This window comes from Nannobrachium achirus, assembly GCF_963921795.1.
Source record: "Nannobrachium achirus genome assembly, chromosome: 22".
In the NCBI taxonomy this organism is placed as follows: Eukaryota; Metazoa; Chordata; class Actinopteri; order Myctophiformes; family Myctophidae; genus Nannobrachium; species Nannobrachium achirus.
Window position 1 is genome coordinate 49,201,374 of NC_137829.1, and position 18,729 is coordinate 49,220,102.

Below are 18,729 nucleotides of genomic sequence, written 5' to 3' on the forward strand. Positions count from 1 at the left end.
ATTGAAAAATAGCAGATACAGATACGAGCTTGTATATCTGCTTTTTTATTTTGTTTTTATTGAAAAACCTATGTTTCTACGTTAGTGGTGCTCACATTTTTCATGTCAAGGACCCTCAAAATGATATGTATTTGACCACGGACCCCCATATCAAAATATTTAGTTCCAGGGACCCCTCCAGAAGCAAAATTTGAGTTACAAATGTTCGCTTGAAAAATACATATATTCAAAGATTTTCACACATTTTCACGTCACTTTTCAAAAATAGCAGATCTACAAGCTCGCAGCGCGGCACTCGGTGCCGTTGTATATCTGCTATTTTTCAATAGCTAAAGGCCCCTCCACCTTGGGCCCTAGTAACTCAGTCCCACTACCCCCCCCCCCCCCCTTGTGACGCCCCTGTCTCCCCCCCCCCCTCCCCTCTCTCTCTCTCAGTCCCCCTGTCTCTATCTCACTTCTCCGTTGCTCCTTGTCAACCCTCTCGTTTCTCCCAGATCTTTCACGTTCCCTTTCTTTTTCATCCCCCCACTTCACTTTCACTTTTTTCTTTTTTTTATAATTTTTATCCCACGATTTTTGTAACCCATTTACACCCAGTGCCAATTTATATGTAATCCTGGGCTCTGCTCTCCCTCTGCCGCGCCTGGGGAGACAACGGACTGACCTCATGCTTCCGTCTATGTATGAATAGTCCAAGTTGCTTCTTTTCACCTGACAGTGGGGAGATTCCCCGGTTTGGACGTAGCGCGTGGAAGGAAGGAACACGTTATTCCAATCAGTTCCTTTCCCCTCCATCAGGCTGGCCAGGGGGAGGCATTATAGAGATCAGGATTACTGCATGTTTTTGTGAGGGAATCTACCCTAGGAGACACGGGGAGAACATGCAAACTCCACACAGAAAGGCCCTATTGCCAACCCCACCTAGGGTGTGGGGTGGGCGCTGATGACGCGGAGGAGGGAACACGGCCCCAGCGCCCACAGCGTCCCCCGGCGGGAATCGACCCAGGACCTTCTAGCTGTGAGGCGACTACTAACCTGCTAACCACTGTGCCACCATGCCCCCAGACCTTCTCTTTTCTTTTTAACCCAATCTTTCAGTCTCTCGCGGCGTGCGTGCTTTCTTGCTTGACAAAAAAACTATATATTTCCTGCATGGCAGTTGACTGAGCCATGCAGGAAAGATCTCCTTTGCTTGGAGTATTGGATGGCAGAGGGCAAGGTCAAGGTGTGTGCGTGTGTGCGTGCATGCGTGCGTGCGTGCGTGCAAGGGGGCATGTGTTTCAGTATAGTGAATAGTGAAGTATCAGCGAATATAGAGAGGAGAGAGACTGAGGGTTTCCCTGTGTGTGTGTGTGTGTGTGTGTGTGTGTGTGTGTGTGTGTGTGTGTGTGTGTGTGTGTGTGTGTGTGTGTGTGTGTGTGTGTGTGTGTGTGTGTGTGTGGTGTGTGTGTGTGTGTGTGTGTGTGTGTGTGTGTGTGTGTGTGTGTGTGTGCACATGCATGTGTGTGTGTGTGTGTGTGTGTGTGTGTGCGCGTGCACATGCATGTGTGTGTGTGTGTGTGTGTGCGCGCGCGTGCACATGCATGTGTGTGTGTGTGTGTGTGTGGGTCTTCGCTTGTTGCAGTTGCACTGTAGAAATAACCCTCTCCCTCCACCTCCACACATAAACGAGGTTCTCTCTCTCTCTCTCTCTCTCTCTCTCTCTCGCCCACACACTTTTTCTCAAGCTTCCTGGCGAGTGCCGGTGGGCAGGAGGAGGGTGGAGGAGGGTGGAGGGGAGGGTGGAGGTGGGGTGGTGCTGGTGGTGGGAGAGCCGTGGGTTGGGGGCAGAGGTGTAAAGCAGTGTTTCTCAAACTTTTATATTTGAAGGTCTCCCCTTAACTCAGAAAGTGTACAAATGGACCTAACGGGTCCATTTGGTTCCATTTGTGCACTGTCAGAGTTACAGACTTGTATGGGTCAATTAGACCCTCCTAAAGGAACCCACAGAGTCCATGGAATCCACTTTGAGAACCACTGGTGTGTGTAAAGTATACTCAAGTGTTTTACTTAAAGGGGTACTGTCACCTAAAGGGGTACTGTCACTTTAAAAAGTCATCTTAAAATATGAGTTAATATTTTTATGATTTTATGATTGTGGGAATGCGCAATTATAAGCCAATCAAATTAATTGACACTTACTATACTGGTCAGCTGTTGTTGGGTGGGCGAGGGGCAGATTACACTGTGACATGAGTTTCAGACTTTTTCAGAGCGTTTTCAGAGAGACCACGTGACCTACTGCATCATATACTATTATAATTTCAGGGCGTGTCAGTGGGCCTTTAAGTAAAAAAAGTATCAATACAATGCAATGCAGAAACACTTGGCCACACCACCTCACTTATATTTTACCTGTGAGGGCAGTGGCGTCAGTTCAGAAAAAGCTAAGGTATGGCAACGTGACTGGTGTCTTGCGCCTTCGCGCGCGTGCAAGACACCAGTCATGTTGCCATACCTTAGCAACAGGCATGATACATTTATTTTAAGAAGTACATTTTATTTTTTGGTGAAGAAAGCTGAGGTAGATGGGGGGGGGGGGGGGGGGGGGGGGGGGGGGGGGACGTGTCGAGTGCAGTGCAAATCAGGTTTGTTTTATGAAGTGGTTTAACTGAAGTGATATTGATGCATTCCAAATTTATTATCAAAATATTCTGCGGCACCCCTGGACTGGCATCATGGCACCCACTTTGGAAAACCCTGATTTAGAGTGTGTGTCTGGGTGAAACATGATGACCATTCACACCATCCTGTTCTTGGTTTGACGCAAGATTCAATCCTTGCCCTGAACAAGCAGGCAGGCTCTACTAGCTCAACGGTAAATATTTCAACACTTTCGCAGAAGATCTGGGTTCAAACCCGAGGTAGAAGAGGAACGTTGCATAAATGGTAAATGGTGCATTTATAAAGCGCTTTTATCCAAAGAGCTTTAAAATGTGCATTACATTCACCCATTCACACACACATTCATACACCGGTGGCGGAGGAAACCATGCAAGGTACCAACCTGCTCACCGGGAGCAACTCTGGGTTTAGTGTCTTGCCCATAAGGACACTTTGACATGTAGACAGGAGGAGCTGGGATTTGAACCGCCAACCCATGGGTCATTGGCCAATCTGCTCTACCTCTTGAGCTACAGCTGTCCCGTATAGTGCAGCTTTAAGTAAAACATTGGCACGAGTGGAGTGTATTTTTGGATACTTGATATGACATCACTCCACCAAAAGAAAAATATTGTACATTTCTTGTTTTCAAACAGTCAAAATATCGGATCTACAAGCTCACTGACGCGTCGCACCATGATGACACGTTGTGAGCTTTAGATAGATCATTGTTTGATCATTGTAGATAATAGTCCAACATTTCACCTCAGCACTCCAGTGCTTTATAACTCAAGTGCAAAGTTGACTCTCACTTTGAGTGGAGTAACATTTGACCAGGAGTATCTGTTACTGAGGTCGAGGGCTGTAGTTTGTCCACCACTGGTTGGCTCAGTGGCGTCAGTTCAGCAAAAGCTAGGGTATGGCAAAGATGGGAGTCCTCATGGAAAAGAGGCATTACATTTTGTACAACATGGTTCCATTCTGAAAATATCTGAAACAAGTTTTGTCAGTTTCTTTACACAGGTTTCTACGGTTTCTTGGACTGGATATGGCAGCCTGGAACGGTTGTTCAAGTGCAGCTAAACTTAGCATGTTAGTAAAAGTGCCACAATTAACAATAATGCATTGCACCTGTGCAGCTGACCTGCGGAACCTGGGAATATACCATTTTGTCAAGAAGGGGAGAATATAATTCTAATACCTTGTTATTTTGTAAAATTTAGAATTTGTAGTTATTTTACTGTAATTTAACAACATAATAACCAGCGCAGATAGACAACAGAGACATTCATGGATTTGTATTTAAAAGCAACTTTTATTTCCCCCCCCCCCCCCTGGACCCAGGGTATGGCAGCTGCGTACCACTGCCATACCCAATTGACACCCTGGGTTGGCTGCTGGTGGTGATGGTGGTGGTGGTGGTGGTGGTGGTGGTGGTGGTGGGGGGGGGGGGGGCTGTAAGGACGTTAGAAGCGGAGGAGGGACGCAGGGAGTGGAGGGATGGCGTGGGTGGGTGGGGTTAGGTTTAGGGTGGGGGTGTAGTGTAGTTGCGTGTCCCATCGCCGGGGCCTGTGTAGTGTGTGTGTGTGTGTGTGTGTGTGTGTGTGTGTGTAGTGTAACTGCGATGGTTTAGCCCGGTGTTTCAAGCGCGGCCAAAGTATCCTCTGGAGGCGAGTGCAATTCCCATGCCCTGCTGCATTCCACCCTCAGATCCCAGACGCGTTTTTTAAGGGGGCTGTATTTATTTTTCCTCCCCCTAACGTGGAGTCCAGGATGTTAGCCCCCCGATACGTTCCCAACGCTGACCTACATGAGAGGGAAGAACCACAGAGCTCTGAGCTCTCCTGTACAACACTCACTCTCTCTCTCCAGGGGCGTCACAAGGGGGGGGGGGGGGTGGGGGAGTGGGACTGAGTTACAAGGGCCCAAGGTGGAGCATTATTTTATGCTTTAACTTTTGAAAAATAGCAGGTATACAAGCTCACAGGTGGAGGGGCCTTAATTATTTTATGCTTTAACTATTGAAAAATAGCAGATATACAAGCTCACAGGTGGAGGGGCCTTAATTATTTTATGCTTTAACTATATTGAAAAATAGCAGATATACAAGCTCACAGGTGGAGGGGCCTTAATTATTTTATGCTTTAACTATTGAAAAATAGCAGATATACAAACTCACAGCGCGGCACCGAGTGCCGCGCTGCGAGCTTGTAGATCTGCTATTTTTGAAAAGTCGTGAAAATGTGTGAAAATCTTTGAATATATGTCTTTTTAAGCGGACATTTGTAACTCAAAATTTTGCTTCTGTTGGGTCCCTGAAACTAAATATTTTGATGGGGGTCTGTGGCCAAAAACATATCATTTTGGGGGTCCTTGACATGAAAAGGTTTGAGTACCACTGACATACTGTAGAAACATAGGTTTTTCAAAAAACCTTAGAAGGATTTTTCAATAGTTAAAGCACAGGGGCCCCACAGTGAATCCTTGTACCCAGGGCCCAGAATTTGGTTGCGACACCCCTGCTCCTGTACACACACTCTCTCTCACACACACTGCTCTCACACGCGCGCACGCACACACACAGGAGGCCATTAGCGCGGCTCCTGTGGGGGCTCTGGTCTCCGTTAAGGCAGGGTGGTGACACTAACAGCCCATGTACATTTATTACGCGATAGGAGTAAAAGACAGGCTCCGACGCCAGGTTGGAGGCGGCAGCTACAGTAGTTAACCCCTAACACCGTGTTGTTGCGGCGCAGAGAGAGACGCATGTTCACTCTCTCCTACATATTTCACACGTTCACTCACACTCTCCGCACCGTGGCAGGATGTATGGAGGAGGCCTTATGGCGGTTCTTTCAAAAAAACGTCAGCCGACGAGGTAAAAAACGGCTGTGCAGGGTCATTTATTTATTTTTCTCCTATAATTTTTATCCCACGATTTTGTAACCCATTTTTCACCCAGTGCCAATTGCCTATGTAATCCTGGGCTCTGCTCTCCCTCTGCCGCACCTGGGGAGACAACGGACAAACCACATGCTTCCTTCAATGCATGAGTAGTCCAAGTTGTTTCTTTTCACCTGACAGGGGGGATTTCCCTGGGATGGACATAGCACGTGGAAGGAACACGTTATTCCAACCAGTTCCTTTTCCCTCCATCAGGCGCCCTGGCTGGCCAGGGGGAGGCATTATTGAGACCAGGATTAATGCATGTTTTTGTGAGGGTATCAACCCTAGGAGACACGGGGAGAACATGCAAACTCCACACAGAAAGGCCCTATCGCCAACCCCACCTAGGGTGTGGGCGCTGATGAAGGCGGAGGGAGGAACATGCCCCCAGCACCCACAGCGTCCCCCGGCGGGAATCGAACCCAGGACCTTCTAGCTGTGAGGCGAAGCGCTAATGCAGGGTCATTTATTACTATAACTTACTCTGAATAGCTCCACCGGCTGTCTGTCTGTCTTTCCGCCTGTCCACGTTACACTTTTGCCCCTACTCTATCTCTGCCACCGTTGGCCCTATCGATGCCAAACTTTGCACACACACTCCTTGGATGGCAAATCACAACCTCCAGCCCTGGATTTCTCACATGGCCCTCTTCTAGCGCCACCATCAGGCTGATTTTTGCTTACCGGTTTATTTGTTTGTTTTGCCCTAAAATCACGCAAAGCGGTACACAGTATCTCTAAAGTGCATGTCATCAACATGGATCTGTCCCATTTCCCATATTCCCTCCTGATTGGCTACCATTGCCTTCTAAAGTTTGTGTATGCCACCTTTAACGGTCGCTTATCTCCCGATTAGGGAGTCTTACTGGTTTCTACTCTGTTGCACTTTCATTCACATCATTTATAGTTTAGACTGTTTAGACTGCTGCAACAGGGTCCTGACTTACTGTACCTGCGACCTGCGATCCTCCTGACTGAGGCGCTACACCGTCTCTCTGCATTTGATGATGTACTGTACCTGTTTATCTTGCTCTGGAGAAGAGCGTCTGCTAAATGCCTGCAGTACATTGTAAATTGCACGTTTACAGTATGCGCTGCTCATTTTTTTGTTGACTTTGAATTTGAATTGTCTGTAAAAAATACCGGTGTGTTTTCCATTCATCACTCCCTCAGCTGCTGTTTGACTGACGTTCAGTTCAAACCTCATCTTAACCTCTTAAACCCTCTAGACTTAGTAAACCGTACATGAGTTGGCTCTGTACTGTTTCCATCTATGTCAAGTCTCTTCATCCCCAAAATAAATGACCATATTACCATAGTAATTACTATTACTATTACTATAAAAACTATCTGCAATCTGGTAGATCGGCTATTTTTTTGCCAATGTTCCCCCAGAATAGGCTATGGATGCTGGGGGTTTAAAATGGTTCAAATCAACCTCAAAACCGACTAGATTTGAAACCTCATTGTCAATCTGATAGCCACAGACCCTCACTGTGAATCTTTTGGTGTCAGCATTTTGCCCGTAAATACAGTACCTCGTTCCTGTCAGACGTCGACGTTGATAAACTGGGTAGGGAATGCTCGGACAAGTCTTTGAATTGAGCAAAAGCCATTTCCATGGACATTGCTCAGTTTGACTTAACCACTTTTGAATCATCACACGGCATCCGTATTCTGGAGGGAACGTGAGCCAAAAATAGCCGACATACAAGCTCACAGCAAGCTTGTAGATCGGCTATTTTTGGTCCAAGTTCCTGTGGTTGTAACTCAGGTCTGATCTGCCTGAGAACAGAACGTTTTTAAGTGGTTCAGAAGAAGAAAGACTGCATCAAGTTGAACCCGGTTCAGTGTTCCTGCATTCACCAGTAATTTAATGGCCCCTGACATAAACAGGAAATGGTTTGTCAAAATATGTGACTTACAAGAATCTCACTCCCCTCCTCATGACAACACCAACATGTAATGGTAAAGGACTCGTATGATGTCCTTGCTGTCAGGCAGAGAAACCTTGTATCTCCATACATTTTTAACTTTCCATCTTTTTTGGTAAATGAATGAATGAATCAATGTATGAAGTTTATTTCGATACTGCACAATTGCACAATTACAGAAATCATTGTAGCTTATTTTTAGAGCCTATATCCTTTTTAAAAGGTGTTACTTTTTAACAAGACAGAAGACTACAGTATAATGCCCCATATACTTCATCATACTAAAGCGTTGCGCAAAAGTAGTGAAAATAGCAGATCTGCAAGCTCTCAACGGGGAAATCTCGCTCTTTCGATCAGCCATCATTTCGACAACGGAGCGTCGGGAGGGTTGGCGACTCACCCCACGGAGGTTAGGGTAAGGGTTAGGTTTGGGTGTCGAAAAGATGACACGTAGAAACAGCGAAACGCTCCTGCTCTCAACAAATCGCCATGCGACACGTTTTGAGCGTGGCTAGTAGATCGTCTAATTTCACTATTTTAAAATGTTTTCTTTACATTTTGTCATAGTTGCCAACATTTTCCGTCCTGATCAAGGTGTGTGCATGCAGATCCTCTTCTTTGACATCATCAGAGATCCCCTTTTTAAATTTGTATATTAACCCATTTAGAACGGGTACACATTTTGTGTATCATTATCTTAATATGATTTAACTATTGAAAAATAGCAGATATACAAGCTCACAGCGCGGCACCGAGTGCCGCGCTGCGAACTTGTATATCTGCTATTTTTGAAAAATCGTGAAAATTAGAATTTTGACCCGATTCTATAAGTGTCTTTTGAATCCTTCTAAGGTTTTTTGAAAAACCCATGTTTCTATGTCAGCAATCTGGCCAGCCATCGTCAAAGAAAAGGTCCTTTTCACTTAAATGGACCTCAGTTAGTCTGTTCTTGAGAGACTACTATGTCAGTGGTTCTCAAACTTTTTTCATGTGAAGGACCCCCAAAATGATATTTATTTGGCCACGGACCCCCATTTCAAAATATCTAGTCCCAGGGACCACCCAGAAGCAAAATTTGAGTTACAAACGTTCGCTTTGAAAATACACATATTCAAAGATTTGCACACATTTTCACGACTTTTTCAAAAATAGCAGATCTACAAGCTCGCAGCGCGGCACTCGGTGCCGCGCTGCGAGCTTGGATATCTGCTATTTTTCACTGGTTAAAGCATTCAATAATTTCTAGACCCTAAATGGGTTAAAAAGGAAACATACAAGGTTTCCTCCAGACAGCAACGATACACTAGAAGGAGATGCGATGACAGAACAGAGCCAGAAAAGTGAACAAACATTCCTTCCCTCTAATGATGTTTAGTTGAATATTGTCGCCACGATAGCAGTTCAGTTCACTCACCTTTCACTGTCATGTGTGTTATATTATCCATGCTTCCTCCTGTCGCTACTGGGCCTCTGCATGTGTATCGCCTCGGGTGGAAACCTCATATGTCTAATTCAAAAGCAGTTGTTCATCTGCTTATGCCATTTATTGAGCGGTGGTTACACCGTCTCCTATACGTGGCCGTGTGTGTATGCGTGTGTGTGTGTGTGTGTGTGCGTGCGTGTGTCCGTGTCTGTATGTAGCCTGCAGAGCCTGCAGTACCTTTTCTGGCCACACATGTTAAGGGAGGGGCGCTGTTGTTCAGGCCAGAGACACACACACACACACACACACACACACACACACACACACACACACACACACACACACACACACACACACACACCGACCACCGCTCAGTTCACACGGGTGTGATTTTTTTTTATCTGAATCCTGAAAAGTAAAAAGTTGTAGTTTTGGACATAATGAGGTTACAAGTAAAAGCCCTGTATTAAAAACTTTACTTGAGTAAAAGTAAATAGTAATGGCATCATAATACACGTATATAGGCCTACAACAGTAAAAGCGATCTACTGATCTACATGCACATGCTGAGCTTGTAGATCAGCTAGTGTCCATTAGCCAAAGTATGAAATTGTGCTACAGCGATTTGAACGAGGATTCCAGCGCAAGTGCTGACATCTTTAGCTAATAGAGCCTGCCTGCTTGCTCAGGGGATAAATTGAATCTTGACAAAATTTGTGTCAGATCCTGTGTCCAGGAACGTGCAGAGACTGTTAGAGGGGCAGGGGCTGACATTTCTAAAAGGGCCTTTTGGTGAAAATATTGAAAATAGCAGACTTTCAAGCTCACAACGCATTGCGCTGCGACGCGTTGTGAGCTAGCAGGTCGTCTATTTTCAGTTGATACCACACAAAAAAACTGGAGATGTGGCCTATGGCATGGATTTCTACACAGAAAGGGCAATTCTTTCAACATAAATAACTTGCATTCAAGTTCAGGCGAGTTTGGACAAGGCAATTCTCTTGAATGCTGCCTTCAGGTATGGCATATGAAAAGGATTTGCATTTGCATTTATTTCACCATAGTAAAAACTGCATTCATGGACTGGAGAGGGCACTTTTTTACAGACTGATAAAAGGGCAGGGGCTCAAGCCCCCTTTGATGTCTATGTACGCACGTGCCTGCCTTTGTCTATATGTGAGGCATGACCCTTGACACGATCTAAATGTCTCGGCAGAAGAGCTACCATACAGATTGGACATTTGATTCGTTACACAGTACATGAGTAAGTGTACACTTTCCACGACTGACTCTCACTGTATGTCAACCCCCCCCCCCCCCCCCCCCCCCCCTCCCATACACACACACATCTAACGATCCTCAGGATTATTCACATCCATTCTTCTTGTATATCATTGGATAAGCAAATATAGCAGGGACCTTGTACATATCTCTGGGGAACCCCCTGTGCATGCATGGGGGAATCATGAATATTCATCCCCTATATGAGGCCCACATGGCTGGGAGTCATTCTCAACACCGTGTGCGTCTCTCCTTATCTGTATACATTATTAGCAGTCATTAACACATTTAGGCCTAAAATTATTGGATGCTTTAACTATTAAAAAAATAGCAGATATACAAGCTCACAGCGCGGCACCGAGTGCCGCGCTGCGAGCTTGTAGATCTGCTATTTTTGAAAAGTCGTGAAAATGTGGGCAAATCTTTGAATATATGTATTTTTTAAGCGAACGTTTGTGACTAAAATTTTGCTTCTGGGGGGTCCCTGAAACGAAATATTTTGAGATGGTGGTCCGTGGCCAAATACATATTTGGGGTCCTATAAAAGGATTGAGAACCACTGACATAGTAGTCTCTCAAGAACAGACTAACTGAGCTCCATTTAAGTGAAAAGGACCTTTTCTTTGACGATGGCTGGCCAGATTGCTGACATAGAAACATAAGTTTTTCAAAAAACCTTAGAAGGATTCAAAAGACACTCATAGAATCGGGTCAAAATTCAAATTTTCACGATTTTTAAAAAATAGCAGATCTACGAGCTCGCAGCGCGGCACTCGGTGCCGCGCTGTGAGCTTGTATATCTGCTATTTTTCAATAGTTAAAGCACAAAATAATGATACACAATAATATGTACCCGTAATATGTACCCGTTCTGAATGGATTAACGTGGTGGCTACGGCAAAGACGAAATGCAAATGAGGGTGGAGAAATCAGCATGTTTATTTTAATCAGTCACACTCAACGCAAATTCTGGTTCACTTTCTGGAGGAACGGAGTTCCTTGAGTACCTGGAAATAGGTTTGCCGTTTAGCTGCGAGCTCTTTGAGCTTAATTAAGATTCAGTGCAGCTCAGGGTGAGGCTTTTATTAATTGGGAGTCATACGGCACTTCCAGGCTTCAAAGATTTGTCCTTTTTTTTCCCCCTACCGATGGTAATAATGCAGAAATGCTCCAAAATAATTTACAGCCTACTGTATATATATCGTTGCTGTCAGTGCAGCAGTGGCGGAAAGAATATACTCAATTATTTTACTTAAAGTTATACCATGTAACTTTTTTTATAAAACAAATCTTAAAATTGTCCTAACTCTTAAATCGCTAAGGTTTTAGAACACCCACTCCGTTATCTTCAGCTTCTGAAGCCTTCTCTTTATATGTTTTCTATGATCCTGACCGGGGTCCGGTTTTCGCGCAAAAATTACGTCATCATACACTACCGGCCAATCACAGCGAGGGTTATACACTGCCGGCCAATCACAGCGCATCTTGAAGTGGGGTCGCTAGCTATCACAATAGGGCGGCCATATTTGTAGGCACCCGTGTGTCTCTATCTATACTCGGGTGAAACACTCTGTTTCTCCGGAATGCCTGAACGCACATGAACCATGGACCCCTCTAAAGATAGATCTCGGCGAGGTGGAGGCAGACGCGGGGGTGACGCGGGGGTGTGAGGCCCGGTCCGCGGCGAAAAACGGCCGAAAGACGCGGACGCTACTGACCACTAGTTGAGCAACTTACACAGTATAGCTTTAAAGGGGTACTGTCTGTCACCTAAAGGGGTACTGTCACTTTAAAAAGACATCTTAAAATATGAGCTAATATTTTCACGATGTCATTGTGGGAATGCACAATTATAAGCCAATCAAATTAATTGACTGTACTTAGACTACTTACTTACTGTACTGGTCAGCAAAAGTATAATTGAACAAAAGTCTCCAGGCGTGAGTAATCAATAGAAAAAAAGTATTTTTGAGGGTGAACTACTCCTTTGAGTACTGCAATATAGAAATACTCTGTTACAAGTAAAAGTCAATTCAATTCCATTCAATTCAAAATGTACAGTACTTGAAAGTGTTGGCATCAAAATGTACTTAAAGTACCAAAAGTACAAAATGTTTGAAAATAGCAGATCTACAAGCTCTCAAATCTCCAATATTCTAACTTTTTTTTCCCCTCGTAAATTAAAGCCCTATACTTGATCATACTACAGCGACACGCGAAAAGCATCAAAAACAGCAGATCCGTAGACGGCAACAGGGACGTGCTGGCCTTTGGGAAAAGCGGGACAACTCCCGAACGGCCGGTTCATTCCCGGACATTAGGGAAAAAAATTAAATTAAATGTCGGCCTTTGTTCCATTTTGGGGGCTGGGCGGCCAACAAAGTAAATCGTCACTGTCGGGCAGAAACCTTGTATCTCCAAGTTTCAAATTTGTACATTTTTTCGCAAAGCAAAGCCCCGCTTCATCATACAAGGCTGACGCACAAAAGTAGTGAAAACAGCAGATCTACAAGCACACAACGCCTCGCGGTGCGAGGCGTTGTGTGCTTGTAGATCAGCTGTTTTCACTAGTTTAAATCATTTTTAAAACGGTTTTGGACATACAAGGTTTCCACCCGACAATGACGAAATATAACTCATGTAATTGGCCCACTGGCTTGTCACTTGTCATGATTTGAAATGGCAAATCTTTGAGTAGCAGCAGCGCTATAGAGAGAGATCTCTCTCTATAGCACGCAATGAGGGCCTCTACGACTCTTTTTCCCGGGCTGAATCAGGGGCCCAGCACGTCCCTGGCAACGGTATAGCGGTACTGCTACTTTTACCTAAGTAAAAACAGTACTCCTTCCGACACGCTGCTCAAGTGCATGTATATTTAGTGATGAGCACATCACTGCAGTGACACCGCGAATAAACCATAGCGCCGCATCATGGGAAAGTAAAGTCAAGAAGCCCCCAAAAAGGTACTTAGTCTTGACGAGGGACCGCTAACCCCCGGGAGCAACATGAAATACTGATGCTCTGATATCAGAGTGATGGACTGAAGAGGAGAAATTACATCCTGCATTCTGTTAGCTCACCCTGGGAAAGAGAGTGCGGGGCCAAACACCCCTGTTTTCTCAAAGTCGTCACAATCTGGAGATCGGACAGGGCCAGTTTCCTGTCTGGGACCTTCCCATCCCTCCCCTAGTCGAGGAACACAGGAAGTAATAACCCCCTAGGTGCTCAGAATGTGCAAAGGACATTTGCTCGGGGGGCCTGATTCATGTTATCATAACACTCCGAAGCTTTACACGTTCCCCACGCTTGTCTCCCACGCTTAGCTGCTCTCTCGGTCTGCCTGAGAGGAGTCCATTCCAAGGCTCCGGGTTTCCTGAGGCCTGCATGGGCCTGGGCTGTTCTGTTGCTGTGAACCAGGGGGTGTCGCAACAAATGCTGGGCCCTGGGTAGTTTTAACTATTGAAAAATAGCAGATGTACAAGCTCACAGAGTGCCGCGCTGCGAGCTTGTAGATCTGCTATTTTTGAAAAAGTGTGAACATTTGTGCAAGTCTTTAAATAAATATTGAAAAAAAAATATATATATATATATATATATATATATATATATACACAGTATATATGTTTCTATGTCAGTGGTGCTCAAACTTTTTCATGTGATGGACCCCCAAAATGATATGTATTTGGCCACGGACCCCCATCTTAAAATATTTAGTTCCAGGGACCCCCAGATGCAACATTTGGGTTACAAATGTTTGCTTATAGAAAATACATATATTCAAAGATTTGCACACATTTATATATATATGTTTCTATGTCAGTGGTGCTCAAACTTTTTCATGTGACGGACCCCCAAAATGATATGTATTTGGCCACGGACCCCCATCTTAAAATATTTCGTTCCAGGGACCCCCAGACGCAAAATTTGGTTTACAAATGTTTGCTTATAGAAAATACATATATTCAAAGATTTGCACACATTTTCACGACTTTTCAAAAATAGCAGATCTACAAGCTGTGAGCTTGTATATCTCTTATTTTTCAATAGCTAAAGTATAAGGCCCCCTCCACCTTGGGCCCTAGTAACTCAGTCCCACTCCCCACTTCCCCCCCTCTTGTGACGCCCCTGGCTCCGGGTTCCTGTGCTGTTCTGTTCCTGTGACATCACTAGGAGAAACGTGCAACGCACGCCAACCCCCCCCCCCCCCCCCCCTTCCTGCTTTCCTCCTGCGGCCAGCAAAGGCGAGCAGCGCGGGGACAGGCAAAAGAGCGAGGGAAAATATTTCAGAGGTTTCTCACAGGAGTGAAAGGTCTGAGAGAGCCTTCTATATATAGTAAAAAAAAATAAAAAAAATAAACCAAATTGTTGCCAGCATGTCATTAAGCCCCCTGTGCATGCATTGCGAGACCATTCACCACGGCTGCTGTGCCGTAGAATTATCAATGAAAGTGTTAATAATGGCGACCCGCACAAGTAACGTTTTTTATTTTTAGCGTATTATTATTATTCCACACATCGGGACACGGGTAGCGTCACATAAACCATGCTTGAGAAAACAATTCCTGAGGAGCACTTTATTATCTCCTGGAGCATTTCGGAATTTGTTCTTATGATTTGTAGCGTTTTAAAGATAAATTGATTCCAAGGAGGTCCGATCTCCCCATGCAGGAAAAAAAAAAAAACAGAGGAGGAAGAGGCCGGTGTCAAGCGCTTGAACGGCGGTGGACTCGTCATCGCAGCAGATATATACCAATGTTTACGTAGCAAGAGCACATCAGCACATGTGTACAAATGAAGTGCAAACAAAGGGATTAAGTGACTATCATAAATCAACACTTAGTCGAAGCCACTGAGCCAGAGGACCCTGACCCTAAGGCATCTCTGGAAGAAGTGCACTGAGCTTGTACGCAGTGGCAGGGGCGTCACACCAAATTCTGGGCCCTGGGTACAAAGGATTCACTGCGGGCCCCCCAAGAATGTTAACTATTGAAAAAATAGCAGATATACAAGCTCACAGCGCGGCACCGAGTGCCGCGCTGCGAGCTTGTATATCTGCTATTTTTGAAAAATCGTGAAAATGTGTGCAAGAAAGAAACCTATGTCAAGGACCCCCAAGATGATATGTATTTGGCCACGGACCCCGATCTCAAAATATTTAGTTCCAGGGACCCCCAGAAGCAAAATTTGAGTTAGATAGCAGAGTGCCGCGCTGTGAGCTTGTATATCTTCTATTTTTCAATAGATAAAGTTATTAGGGCCCCTCCACCTTGGTCCCCGGTAACTCAGTCCCACTTTCCTACTCCCTTTGTGACGCCCCTGCTTTTACGTAGTGGAGGGAGAGAGGGAGGGAGAAGGAAAAAAGAAAATCTTGTAAGGGAGAGTAAAAAAAAAGAAAAAGAAAGATGAATTTAATGCTCAAACACATCTGGGTTAGGTTACACACACCGAGGTAGGTATTAAAATGGGAAACACGCTGGATTTTCCCTGAGCGGTACGGCTTGGTGGCTCCAAACAAGGCAGAACATTTACGTTTCCGAGCGAGCTGAGCTGAGCTCTCGGGCCCCGGCCCGGCCCGGCCTGAGGGGGGGGGCAGCGTGCGGGCCCTCGTAACTCCTGACTCCACCGGTACCTGATGGGATGAGGGGGAGGGGGAGGGGGGGTGACGGGGAAAGCAGCTGTTCAGCGGCCTGCAGTCCTCCTGTGGAAGGGAGTCATGGTGACGTCACTGAGTGTTTCCTCCTAACACGGCCTGTCGTTCCCAGCACACGTGCGTTTTCAAGTTCAAGTTCAAGTCAGTTTATTGTTTGCACAGAAATTTGTTGTAATGTGCAACAAGTGCCAGCCTACGAGAAACACTAAAAGAAATACTAAAAGAAATACACCACATTAAAACACATAGACACATGTTTGAATTTCAACCCTGAGAAGTAGCAGTTGTGGAGATATGAGGTTTCCACCTGAAACCTCAGTAAAATATAGAGTAAAAAGAGAACATAGCCCATGATCTACAAGCTTACAGCTCACACGACGCGATGGGTTGTGTGAGCTTGTAGATCAGCTATTTTCTCTATTCGCTGTACGAGCTACCAGTATAAGTGTATATTGTCGTTGTCGGGTGGAAACCTTGTATGTCCAAAACCGTTCCTTTTTTCATTATTATTTTAAAAACTAGTTTATTTAGTGAAAATAGCTGCACAACTATTTTCACCACTTTTGTGCGACTCCCTTGTATGATTTACAGGCTTTAATTTACGAAAGCACACACTATTTTGAAACTTGGAGTTACAAGGTTTCTGCCCGACAGTGGCGATTATGGTAGAGGCCTCAAGTGGTTAAAAAAAGCCTCGAAAGTCAAATACATGTAACACATCATCATACACACGACGTACAATGGCTCTTACAGGCAGCGCAGATGTGTTGGAAATTGCACAGCCTTTTCTACGCACGCATCCGCACCGAATTTGGAATTGCTGAGCTATTTCTTTTTTTCCTTTTTTATTGAAGATGTGTCATTTGACACTTGTGTGACTCGAAGTTCAAGTCACGCTTCATTTGGGGATTCCCTGGCACCGAGGACACCCCGAAGAGCTGCTCCACGCAAGCACAAGATTCCATAGTCAGTGAGTCTGTGAGCTTCTTGATCGGCTATTTTTTGGCAAAGAGATTTGGTAGAGAGTGAAAAAAAGACAGTATCAAGTACGTATAGTTATAGGTGCCTTTTACCAATTATAGAGTGTTTAAGTGGTACCAGATACAGTATGTAGCTCGGCAAATAAAAGGTGAATTGATCCCAGGACAATTTCACAATAAATTAAATCTCCACGATACGATTATCGTGAGTGTTTCTTATCACGATAAATGATAATATCGCTTATCGTCCCGTCCCTAGTTCACACTGGAGCGAAACCGCATGCCTGTAAAGTGTGGGACAAGAGCTTCAGTCAGCCTTCATGTTCGCCCTTCGCTTGCGAAGATGACCAAGTGACTTCACGATGTCTTGTGGGGTGCGAAGATGGCTGACGAGGCCGATCTTTGCAGCTTGAATGTCCGGGTGCAGTGCATGAGGACATGTTATGGATGGGTGAGAGGGAGGAACGGGCTCTGGTCTTGCGGAGCTGTCGCTTCAGTTCGGCTTTCTGGATGCGGTGCTTTTTGTACTCTGCTACACCATGTTTGACTGCTGAGCGCCAATTCACCCTTTGTCAAGTCCCGCCCATTGTCCTGCTCCTCTCCACACCCATTGGTGGCTGTGTCTTGGTGGGACATTCAGTGGGACATTCCATCCACTGCCATGTTAATTCAGTTGCTTCATATTGTTATTCTGTGTGCTCAATTCTGCTCAAATTTCAAACTTTGTTTCAGTCAATTGGAGCTGCTCAGTGGCAGCATAGTGAATCAGCATGTTTTTAAATGTTTTTATTTCTCCAAAAATTATGTTTTAGATAATTCAACATAAAAAAGGCGGGACAAGGCAGATAGAGCCTGCTGGTTGGTCAGTCAGGGACCAACCAGGAGGCTAACAAAGGGTGAATTCAATTGGAGCGGTGTTGGGCATCGGCCTCCCATGCAGGTCTCTGGATCCAGACCACAGCTTTTGAGACTGGCCTTTAGTGTGTCCTTAAAGGAGTTGTTCAGACCAAAACACGGTTACTAGGAGAGCCTAGAAAGGGAGGGGATAAGCAGAGGATCTTCTCATCTGTTTGACAAGTAAGGAGCCTGTGAGGTCAAAACAGCGGTTTGGTTCGTCTCAGGACGTTGTGTAAACACAATCCAATAAAAAAATACTAACTTTGAAGCTAAAGAAATAACCGCACTAGAATAAAGACTATCTACTCTGTTAGTTATGAGAGGGCCCGCGAAATCTAGCAACAGGGGCAGCCGAAATCTAGCAACAGGGGCAGCTATGAAAAAAATCGACTAAAGCAGGTATGAAGGCATTGAAGGGGTATGATAAAAATGATTTAACCCTATATGTGTTTTGGTCTGAACGACTCCTTTAATAGCGTTTCTGCTGGCCGCCACGTGAGCGCTTGCCGTGGTGTAGTTTGCCGTACAGCAGCCTTTTTGGTAGGCGCTCATCCACATGGGGAGAAACCTTACCACTGTCACCGATGTGACAGGAGATTCAGCTAGGGATGGGACCATACGCGATATTATCGTTTATCGTGATAAAAAACACTCACGATAATCGTATTGTGGAGATTTAATTTATCGTGATATCGTCCTCCGTCATGCACTGGGATCAATTCACCTTTTATTTGCCGAGCTGCATATCCGGTACCACTTAAACACTCTATAATTGGTAAAAGTTACTTATACGTAATTGTCTCCACCAGCCGAAGGCTGAGGGAGAGTATGTTTTCCCCTCCGTCCGTCCGTCCGTCCGTCCGTGCGTGCGTGCGTCCGTGCGTCCTCGCAGTTTGTGAGCTGCTAATCTCAGTCACCGTTGGCCCGATTGCTGCCAAACTGAGCACACACACTCCCTGGATGCCAATCTAGAAC

General features: G+C 45.2%; 1 protein-coding gene across 1 annotated transcript in view; it reads right to left on the reverse strand.

Moving 5' to 3' along the window:
- Nucleotides 1-1,722: 1,722 nt before the first annotated feature.
- The window catches only part of arhgap15 (Rho GTPase activating protein 15), a gene marked incomplete at its 3' end in the record, with an annotated part of 160,563 nt that continues 143,556 nt past the window's right edge, over nt 1,723-18,729 (reverse strand). Inside the window, exons 10-11 of the mRNA XM_080752939.1 lie at nt 15,757-15,856; nt 1,723-1,798 (exon numbers count right to left, since the gene is read on the reverse strand). Coding sequence (XP_080609065.1) covers nt 1,723-1,798; nt 15,757-15,856 — 176 coding nt within the window. The remainder of the gene's footprint in view (nt 1,799-15,756; nt 15,857-18,729) is intronic.